Raw genomic sequence first — 11,926 nt, forward strand, 5'->3', positions numbered from 1 at the left:
TTTTAAAATACAGTTCATAGTAAACTACAGATCACACATAGATCGTAATGCATACAATTACCTCTTATATCTCTGCTTAATGCATAAATGCATGAGAATGCTGAGCAACCACTTTTTGTGCACCATTTGATGCGTCCGCAACCTGCTGCACTCGCACGGTTAACCTCAGCCCTACTGACAATGACTGCGTAACAAGGATGTGGAATACGAATTTCAAAATTGACTTGCAGTTGTGAAAATCTGGGTTTGACGATACACAAATGTAACACCCTTTTTGCATTCACAAAGCCAATTAATCAGGTCATGCAATAAACTCAATAGAGACTCAACATTTGACACATAATTTCTGGAAATGTGTCTAGTTTCTGCAAGACAGAATACAGTCATTATAGCCTACGTGTGCAGTAAACTGGGTTTAATGAAAATGTCTCAGCAAACCCAGTGTTTGTAGAGCAAGAGATTCGTGATAAATATTCCATTTTTGTTTTTAACCAGTTTTCTCTTGGCTGTAATGCCTCTGACATGTTTGTGTTATGCTGTTGAAAGGCTATTCATAAATCCACCTTTCCACTGCACACGACATTCGGACATGACTGACAGAATACGCCCCATGTGACAGTCGCACAGGATTTGTAGTTTTGTCGTCCACCATACGAGAGAAGCTGATTCTCGGGGTGTCCGAAATAAAGGAGTGCAAAAGCAAGAGCCTTCCTTCTCTGTGCATTCAACATGGTTAATTGAATGAATGAATGAATGAATGAATGAATGAATGAATGAATGAATGAACGAATACTAGAAACTTATAGACCTCAAAAAACTTGTAGAATGTGGAGACAACATTAAATAAATAATATTTTTATTCCTCATTTATAAATAGAAATGTTTTTTAATATAGACTTTTTTTCTGATTAAAAAATAACAAGAAAAATACTTCATCTCGTGCACATGGACCTGCTAGGAGAACACTTGAATACTTCACATCCGGTCGGCTGGTTACATGCGGCCTAGTCGCAGGTGTTCAAATATTTCAACATATCCGCAGCTCAAATTGGATCTGAATTTTCCGCATATGGAGATGATCGGAACTCCACGCAGCTCCCAGACTACTTACAATTGGAAATAATGACTTCCGTTTGTCGTGTGCAGTGGAAAGGCGGCTTAAGACTCAAAAGTTTACTGAAAACCTGTACACACTAGGGCTGTACGATATATTGTTTCAGCATCGATATCGCAATGTATCAATCTGCAATAGTCGCCAGATGTTAAACAATTTCAAGTGAATTTAAACCATTTGACCCATGGTGCCTGCCTTGCGTGTTGCTGCCATTTATACTTCTGCGTGCTGTTTGTGTTGCTCTGCAAAAACACTTCTGAAATGCTAGCTGGCAGTAGGTTTTATGTTCCTCTTTGTCAAGTTTTTTCGCTACAAGTAGCTAAACATTCTCATTCAGAGGTGGGAACCAGTGGATGTGCAACAACAATAATCATAAAGTAAACACAAAACAAAAGTCTCCACTTGGAGTTTTTCTTTACGGGACTCGACACTTGTAAAAACTCACTCTCATTGCCGCCCAAACTCGTCACCTGTTCCAAGCCAACCAATCACAGAGCATGTGATATGCGTCATTGCGATGTGCAGTTACATTTTTAGAGAGGTGCGCGTCAGCCACAGCAACCGCGTGAAGGCTGTGCCGGACTATATGCGTGCGCTTGACGCAGGAGTATAAATCAGCTTTTAGACTTCACGAAAAACCATAAAGCACTGTTTATTTCATTTTCATCTTTATTCTATTGTTTTCAACTGTGCTTAAATTTATTTTTATTTTGCATATCTTAAATTTGGTTTACAATTTTGTATGTTTTTATGCTAGGGTAAAATTGTAAACCAAATTTACGATTACATGATTGGAAATCAGGCCTGATCACACGGCTTCAGACTCGATCGGAATCGGACGTTAACTCCTGATCAGGACTCTAATATATGTATATACAGTAGAGCTGCACGATTCTGGCTGAAATGAGGATCGCGATCTTATTGCTTAAAATCAAGATCATGATTTTCTCATGATTCTGTAGACGTAAAATAAAGCATAATATGAGTCAGCAATTATTATTGTTTTTCTCAAACATATGGTAAAACAACAATAAATGTTATGTGTAGGTCTACAGGTTTAAATAATTCTATTCTCATTATAATAGTTCTGATGTTGAATTTTGAGATATATGCTTGCAATCTGTCATTGACAACATTATTAGATCATTTAATTCACTGGTACAATCAACATTATAAAGGCTAGAGTAGTTACACTGACACTAAACATTTATTTTCATGCACAACTGTGTTCGCCATGAAAGAAAAAACATCAAATGCTTGTAGCAAACATAACTCTAAAATGCGATATGATTATTTAAATGATGTGCACGCTTTCAGTTTCATCTTAACTGCTAAGTGCTTTTCATACTTCGCACGCAGCTCTCAAACAATTACTCTGTGCCACAAACTGAATATTATTTACAACTCTATTACCTGTTACTCACAGCCTATGCAGGTTCTGTTCACTAAAGTAGACGCGTGTACATCAATCAAGTAAGTTGTGCGCCCGCCCTCTCTGTGGTAACAGCTCAGCAGCTCACACCACGTGTGATTTCCCGGCCGCGAATACAGCATTATATGAAGACAAAAATGAAATTTTTAGGTGAATTATACCTTATAAATACAGTATGTGACTCTTTCAACATTATTTGGAGGTGTCCATGTTGCTGAGCAATGTATGTGAAACAATGAAAAGACTTGTGCAGCCGCCTTTGCTTCTCTCCAGAACATGAAAATATGATTGGCAGAATCGTAGAAATGCTGGATTAAGATCGTCTAGAGGGTCGAATCGAGATTGTGATCTTTTTTCGATTATTTGTGCAGCTCTAATATACAGTAAATATACTCTCATTTTAAACACATTTGGAGTTATTGGAGTTATATAGACCTCTTTCTTGAATTCACAAAGAAACATCAAGGCGTGCCGCATGACATCACTTTGTTGCAAAGACGCTATTGGTTAAATGCTGTAGAACACGGAAGCAGCTTGAAGCGGAAATTGAGAGCATGTCTGTAGTCTGGAGATATTATAAAGCTGATGACGACAACATTGCCATAGCAAACTGTGAGATACATAAACGTTTGTATACGCATGCAAAATTTTTATATTTTCATATCATTGTCAGTATCTATTGAGAATGTATTTAACCGTCAAGAAGGTTTACAATAATGTCACACTGCACACACAATTAGGTTATCTTCTCATAATTCTGTCAGTGAGTCAGAAACAGCACTATAACTCATATCAGTGTCTGTGTTGATGTAAGGTGTGGGCTGGTGACATTCCATTCAGGTTCACCTCCCTTTCAGTGCTGCAAGTTCAACCCTTACAAACAGTACCATTTTAACAATCTTAAACACAAAATATGTAAAATTACCAGATTTCCACACCCTTGCTTCATGAATATATTAAGATATACTGGATATACAGAAAAGGTAGTATATGATATATGCTACAAAAAGAAAAAGCATGACTATTTTTTTATAAAATATTTCTGACTAAAAGTAATGCTTTGATATGTCAAGCCATTTATATTTATTTATTTGCATAATGTTAGTATATTTTCCATTAAATAAAAGTACTTATTAGATACTAGTTATTAATGTTAAGGTAATGGTTATATTTAAAATATACTATATTCGTTATGTAATGGGACTTATTTCAGTATTTTAGTATTGACTTGGTATGCTAGTTATTCATTTGGAACAAGCAAATTTTTAGATAATACTACCTTTTATTAGTTAACAGTATTAAACAGAAACAGCTTCTTTATTAGATACTGGTACTTAATGATTCAGTACTAATACACTGTAAAACTGTAAAAAGTAAAGGTAACTTAAACAGTTTGAGGGAACCGATTGCAATAGACCATTTAGGTTCAACGACTAATCCCAATGAGTACTCTTAACTTAATCCTAAACGACCATTAACCTTTTTCCTCAGAGAAAAAGCTGACAAAACATTGCCGTCACTCTGATACAAGTTTTATTTATGAAAAAAAATTACAAAGCACTGCGCTTCTTGGGTGTTCTGTGTTTGTCTGAAATAATCTTACCAAAATGTGTATTTTCCATACAAGCTGAAGCTGATTAGTCAATTATTGTCATGTGATTTGCGGGATTCAATCTAGTGGCTGCGTCTAGTCTAGAAGGTGCGAGTGCCGGTGTTGTGTCAAGAAATGCACCCCCTTCGTAGACTTTCATTAGCATTCTCAGTCTACATTAAAAAAAAAAAAAGGCCATAATTGATTAAAACGTAGGCTAATATGATTATTATTTTGATGAAGAACAAGAAGTGGAATGCATTTTAAAACTAGGTTTGCAAATAAATGAAAAATAAATATATGTAATGAGCCTTTTTCTAAAATTAGGCATTTTTGGTGGGTTTTTACCAACGAAAAACATAAAATTGTTGAAGTTTTCAACTAAACCACACATAAACTATTCACTTTAATTAATCTAATCAGTGTTGTATTGAAATTAAACATTTATTTATTTAATTAAGGTAAGGGTTCCATTTATTCACTGCATTAGTTAATAAAACTCTATTATTATTATTATTTTTTTATCAATTTAAGGTAATATATACACATTTTAGAGGGGGTGCATTTTACAGCAGGGGTGCATATATTGGCACAACACTGGCAAGTTGGAAACAACGAACTTGCGCGAACTCTAGAAAAAAATGCAATATGCGTATGGCCCCTAAAAGGAAGCCGACCTTTGCGATCTCCATCAGCTGATCTTTTTGCACAGCCATGGTGGATTCACCTGATTTGTTGACAAATGGGTTGCGGATTCATTCCTAAGCAGTTCGTGGGTCCTTCACTGGGCCTTTTCCACTTAGCGAAGAAACTTTCCAAAGACGTCTGTTTCTTACTCGTATTGCTGCTTGTGGGTTAAATGTGGGCACTCAAGTGACCAAAATGTAACCGAGAGAATACAGCCATTTTTTAAAAGAATAAAGATTTTCAAAAGATCAAAGATTTTTCAAAGTAAACGATTGATCAGACTCAGATAATATATAAAATGTAAACGATTGATTACTTCTGTACTTCTACATATATATATATATATATATATATATATATATATATATATATATATATATATATATATATATATATATATATATATATATATATATATATATATTCATGAACATATGTAAATGTTCAGAGTAAGTAAAAGTTTTAGAAAAATTATATGGCAAGAGGATGAAAAAATACAATAGGCTTTATAATATCAAGTATGTAGGCCCAGAAAAAATCTGTCTTAGTAAATAGTTTTATGCAAAAGTTTGGGCCCCCTCTGTGGCTGCATAGTAATGTGGTCTTTCTTTGTAAGAGAAAGTTGTGGTGGTACGTCATTCAGTTTCTAAAGAAAGATAGTTAATGTCATGTTTTTTAGACAAATATGTAATGTAGCAGTATTGAGATGTGTGAAATTAAACTGAAACTGGAAAATAAGTTGTGGAAAAGTTAGTGTGGTTTTCAAAACTTTTAGTCACTTAAAGCTGATTGATTACAACGAAAAATGTATTTGAGAGAAGCTGCGGTCACACTGCACTTTCCAAACATGACCAATTGCACGGTTAATTAAATGTCTGATCATCTTGTTTAATACCGGCCCCTTTCGCAGCACCGTACAACAGAATTTTGCATGCTTAAACATTACAGCTTGACTCAGTGAACCTTACCAATCCTAGAGGTGCAACCAATCATAAAAAAGGATATTTAAGATAGCTGGAATAGATAGACTTTTAAGATAGATTACTAGTTGTGCTTTTCCTTATTGGTAATTAGGAAGTACTGTAACATCATGTGAAGCTCAAAAGAACCTCCTAATGACCTAAAATCTAACCAACATGAATTTAGAGAAGAATACAAAAAGCTTCTTTGTTTTTTTTTTTTGTTTTTTTTCCAAAAAGCTTCTCAAAGGTTTACAGGCTCTATGTCCAGTCAGAAAAATAGTATAAGAAAATGGAAGGCCACAGGAGCAGCTCTTGTAAAGGAAAGATGTGGTAGGCCAAGAAAATTACTTGAGAGGAGAAGTTGAAGAATGGGGCGAGGCAGTGGTGCAGTAGGTAGTGCTGTCGCTTCACAGCAAGAAGGTCGCTGGTTCGAACCTCGGCTCAGTTGGCGTTTCTGTGTGGAGTTTGCAAGTTCTCCCTGCCTTCGCGTGGGTTTTCTCCGGGTGCTCTGGTTTCCCCCACAGTCCAAAGACATGCGGTACAGGTGAATTGGGTAAGCTAAATTGTCCGTAGTGTATGAGTGTGTGTGTGGATGTTTCCCAGAGATGTGTTGCGGCTAAAAGGGAATCCACAGACCACCACTAAAAGCTCTAGCAATGACTTGATGCTGATAATGTCATCGTACATCGTTTCACAGTTCACTCTTGACAAAGAACAGCTAAATGGAAGGTCTTCTCTGCATTCTGCCATCAAGTAGAGTCATTTGAGGTATGAAAAGGCTCATCTGGACAAGCCTAAATCATTTGTGCAAAGTGATCAGCGTGACCATACAGCGCATACAACGTGCTTTGCCTTGCATATATACATCTGCATGCTGTTTGTGTTGCTCTGCAATAAAACTTCCAAAACGCTAGCTGGCAGTGGGTGTTTACGTTCCTCTGTGTCGAGTTTCTTTACTGGTGTTTTGTTTTTTTCCGTGTGCTACCTTAATGCACAAGTGGCTCAAACTGACTCATTTTGAGGCGGGAATTGGCGAATAATTCCATCTGGAGCTCCTTTATAGAACTAGACACTTGTAAACACTGGCTCCATCGGGCTCGCGCAGCTCCCACCTCTGCCACATTCGTCAGCGCTGCCACAGACCTTGAGCTACGTGTTGTTGCGACGTGTAGTTAAATTGTTTGAGAGGTGCGCGTTAATGTCGCCCATGGCCACGGCGAGGGCTATGCATCCACGCGTAGGCTGCGCCATAGTATTTGGATTCGCTAGACGCAGAAGTATAAATCAGCCTTTAGTGTGAATGTGTTGCAAGTAGGGGTGTCGAAATAATTTAGTTTCTTCGATGCACCGTGATGCAGACAAGAACAATTTGGTATCAGTTCAGTAATAATCACAAGCGGTTATTATGTACAGACATCATTTATCACATATGCATTATATGGCAGAAGCTTACTATGGCGAGGGAGGAGACCGCGAGTAATTAATACATTCCCACTACTTAAAAAGCAGATAACTGTGCACAATTTACTGCTCGTGAGTTTGCTGGACAGTCTTTCACTGACAGGAAAGTACATCAGAACCCAGCTAGGAAAAAAATGAAAAATGTTTATCGTCTGATAAACACGTTCTTCTTTTTTTTTCCCATATCAGATTTTGCACACACTTTATCACGAGGAAGACAAGTAGGAATCATTAATAAGTGTGTGTATTATGGAAGAATCAGATTTATGTCTGGATTGGAAAGGTGTTATATCCAAATCATATGCATTATAAGTTTGTAGAAGTTAAATATCCTTAAATATTTTTAGCTTATAACTTCAGCAAGCAATACATTATAGAATAATTTTATAAAAAAATATATTTTATTAATCTTATTTTTTGATTCACTATAGAGGTGTGGCCAGGTAGATGGCCTACAAGACATTGTGCCGAGGGGTCTCTGAATTCTCAATCCAGGCCTGCGTTTCATAGACTTTCATTTGTATTCTCAGTCTACATGAAAACAAAAAGCCATAATTGATCAAAACATAATATAATTATTATCTTGATGGATAAAGCAAAAACAATAAGTGAGATGCATTTTAAAATGCACTAGGTTTACAAATAAATGTAAAAGCAAATCTGTAACCTTCTGTAAGGGAAGGGTTCACTTTTATTAGTGTCATAATGATGTTTGGTCACATTTCAGACGGGCTGCGTTTTATGGCAGGGTAACAGCCTTTAATGTACAGGTGTCGGCACGCAGTGAGTTTTGGAAATCGACAAAATTAAAGTTTAACTAATATGATGATGATCTTATTTTGCTAGCATATCTCCTGATAGAGTTTTTTTTTTATGAAGCAGAAAGGAGGGAGAAAGTCAGGGAGTTTAGACTTAAACCTAATTCTTGGTCATAACATAAGTCAGGTCTAAGACAACACACAATAGAGAATTCTATAAAACATGTTTTGTGTTCTACAATCTGCACAATTTCATTCTAATGAAATTAATATTCATTTATTAATTTTCCTTTAGCTTAGTCTCTATTTCAGAGGTCATCACAGCGGAAAGAACTGCCAACTGTTCCGGCATATGTTTTACACAGTGGATGCTCTTCCAGCCGCAACCCAGTACTGGGAAACACCTATACACACCTATACACACTCATTCACACACACACACTGATGCACTACAACCAATTTAGTTCATCAATTCTCCTATAGTTCATGTGTCACTCGAACCAGTGACCTTCTTGCTGTGAGATGACAGTGCTAACCACTGAGCCACCATGCTGTCATGAAATTAATGTTCATTAATATATTTCTTAAATTATCTTAGCATGTTACTTCAGTTGTATCTTTACATTAATTTTCCAGTTATAATTAAAATACTTTTTTCATTTATTTATTTATAATAGAATAATTATATAATAGTAAAGATACTCTAATTTGTAATAAATATTAAAAAATGATTTATTAAAAGAATATATTTATCATTTTATATATTTATAAATAAACAGGCGTGGCTTTGTTGTGGGGGCGTGGCTTGTGTATATGGGCGTGGCTTAAATTCTCACTCCAAGCTAAAGCCATAAGTTGGCAGCCCTGCAATATTCAATGTTCAGATTCTTAAGAACAATGAATTAGTCAAGAGGCTGAAATTACGCCAGAGTTGGATGTTTCAACAGAACAATGACCCAGTGCACAGTTTCAGATATACCAAGGAATTCATGCTCAGACAAGATACAATGTTCTACAATAGCTATCCCAGTCCCCAGACATGAACATCATCGAAAGAGCTTGACTGAAAAAACCTGACTGAACTCAAGAAACTTTACAAGGAAGAATGGTCCAAAATGCCTTTATCAAGAATTCAGAGACTTATCCTTGGCTATAAAAAGCATCTACAGGTGGTTATTTCAGCTGGGGTGTTGGGGTACCCAAATTTTTGCACCTGTCTGTTTTTGTTATTAATAAAATTGCATTGCATCTGTTGATTAAATAAATATCATGTCAGAACTCAAATGTTGCTTTTTCCAAAGGGTATAAAATATATCCAAATCAAATTACTGCTTTAAAAGGCCAACAGACTATGACTTGCTATTAAAATAATTATCAGGGTTGCCCAAACCTTTGCATAAAACTGAATGTTTTAAGAGAGACTTTCTTCGTGTAAAAAAAAAAAGTAAGTGGATCTAATTGGATTTGCATCGTAAACCTTAAATAAAAGTTTAAAATTGTTATTTCCTATTTCATATTTAAGATTTTAGTTAAAATATACTCCCAAAATCCTTCAAATTTGACAAAATTCTGCAGAAATAGAAAAAAGGTCCACAAATTGTGTCTGGCGCTAGTAAACATTAGTAAATTATTTGAAATCAGCACTTAGAAATAGCCCTATTATAGTTATGTAATAGAAAAATACAAGTGAATTTCATTAGCTTTCAACTCCATTTAATAAAACAATTACAGCTTTAAAAAAATAAGTTATTTGACATATATATTTGATATATATATATATATATATATATATATATATATATATATATATATATATATATATATATATATATATATATATATAATTAACATCCCATACTGTATTTAGAAGTGCCCACAATATCGATACTGTACATATTCATTATCACAATATATTAAATTATTGAATATCGGCAAATGATAAATTGGTATTTTATGTTCAATCTGGAAGTTTTGGTGGCTGCTGTACCTAATCACTTTCAATCCACACTAGTTCCCCCCTGGTCTGTCCATGCAGTCATCATCAGCGTGAAGTCCTAAGCAACTGTTTAGAATCTTGTAGATGCCAGGAAGAAGAGGGTGACTAATTTTATGTATTATGTCAATGCACAGAGGTGATGATAATTTGGTAAAGATAATGCAGACCCTGTATGACTTTGGCCCATGTCTATATGGTATCTCTAAAATCACATTAATAAATCTGAATCACAGTGATCTAGAGCTTTATCATGTCAGGTGATTATGAAAAATTTTGATTCTGGGAAATCTCCCAGAAGACCTCTTATCTATGAATGGATTTTTTTTTGTCTACATAGAAGGACTGACATTTAATTTTAATAAATAAAAAAAAACATTTGTGCATTTTAGTGACCCACAATGTTAGCAAATATGTAATGAGGCAAAATAATAATGGCTATGGTATTGAAAACACCCCTAATTCATTTATTTATTGATTATGCATTTTGTATTGGTTCATTTACTAATTTACACTTATTATTTAATATGTATAGACATTTACATGACATTATTGACTAGGCATGGGACGATAACTATTTTCAAGGTTTACTGTGGTTTGGAAAAGTCTTTTCATTATACCGTTCCCTATGGTATATGTAAGTTTTGTTTGTTTTTACTTGCTTTTTAAAACTATTGTATTCAGTTTTCCGGCTGTATCTCCGGCTGAAAAAGGACCCTTTACATTAAAAGCCACTGCTCCAAACTATTTTAAATGTTTCTTAAAATAAATTATACCACGTCCAATGGAGGAAAGGTTGTTGTTTTTTACCCAGACATTTAAAACAACATATTTTAGAGCAGTAATCACAATACTGTGATACCATGAAAGCATGATATTTTTATCCAAGGTTATCATACTGTCAGCATATTATACCGGCCCATGCCTATCATTGAACCCTTTTAATGATGATTATATGCTAATGTTCTGTATTTAATATTCATGTGCATTATTTGCAAAGTAAAAAAGTTGAAAACTAACTGTAAAAGTAAGCAATAGAGACTAAAGAAGTAGCCAACTAATAAGTAAAATGAATAGATGTCTCTAAAATTAAGAGGTAGTAACGTTATCATATAACCAGAAACAATAATTGTTGATATATTAAATGTTAAGTTGGCTTGGCAAAGCAATAAAAGCGGGTTTGCACTGAGGTTTAACATACTGTAAATATAAAACTGCAGAATGAAAACAGCTCACAGTTCTTCAGCTGACCTCAGCATCCTAATACCATCAGTCAACACTCATGTCTACATTAAACACTGAGTTTACATAGAGCAGTCTCTTATTATAAACAAGTGATCGGTCTAAAAAACATCGCTTATACTGTCAAGCTAAAGTATAAAGTATAATGGTCGATGGTTTTGCATTCGTCTAGACGGGCAGATCACTGGGTTTTGATACACAGCCAAGCTGAAGAGTCTCTGGACGGCTTAAACCAATGCAGCAACACACAAATGCCCTGTACAGACAACATGAGTGGATGACAGCGCCCGCAGACGCCGCCATTCAACGGGCTGCCTCTCGTTAAAGCGAAACGGAGCGCTGTGCGCGTTAATTTATGTCGTTGCGTTTGAATAAAAGTTTCAACTTACAGATTGAACCTCTCGTAGGCGTTCGCCATCTTCACTTCCGGGTTTGGTCAAGCCGACGTGACGTATTTGTGGGAGTGGCAAAAAGAAGGTGTTGCTTCCGGTTGACGCGTCATCGTGCAGGTTACTTTGTGGATCATAAACTTTTATTTTTATTTTTATTTTTATTTTTTTTATTGAACAAACAGGGATGTACAGAGTTATACATAAACAGTATACAATGGAATTAATCGTGGACATTAAATATTTTTTCCAGTAGTTGAGATGTCTTAATAGCTTTGGTATTACTTTGTATAGCAG

At 35.3% G+C, this 11,926-nt stretch overlaps 1 protein-coding gene across 2 annotated transcripts in view; it reads right to left on the minus strand.

The window, feature by feature from the left end:
- The window catches only part of sacm1la (SAC1 like phosphatidylinositide phosphatase a), a 40,814-nt gene extending 29,135 nt beyond the window's left edge, over positions 1-11,679 (minus strand). The window contains exon 1 of one of the 2 annotated variants that reach the window (XR_012394626.1): positions 11,630-11,668. Coding sequence is in view for 1 of the 2 variants with exons in the window: in NM_001044878.2 (NP_001038343.2) it covers positions 11,630-11,658 (29 nt within the window). In the remaining variant the exon portion in view is untranslated. Of the gene's footprint in view, positions 1-11,629 lie in introns of both variants that reach the window. The other variant, NM_001044878.2, reaches the window with a different exon arrangement.
- Between the last annotated feature and the right edge of the window lie 247 nt (positions 11,680-11,926).

Source organism: Danio rerio, chromosome 19, assembly GCF_049306965.1.
Source record: "Danio rerio strain Tuebingen ecotype United States chromosome 19, GRCz12tu, whole genome shotgun sequence".
Lineage (NCBI taxonomy): Eukaryota > Metazoa > Chordata > Actinopteri > Cypriniformes > Danionidae > Danio > Danio rerio.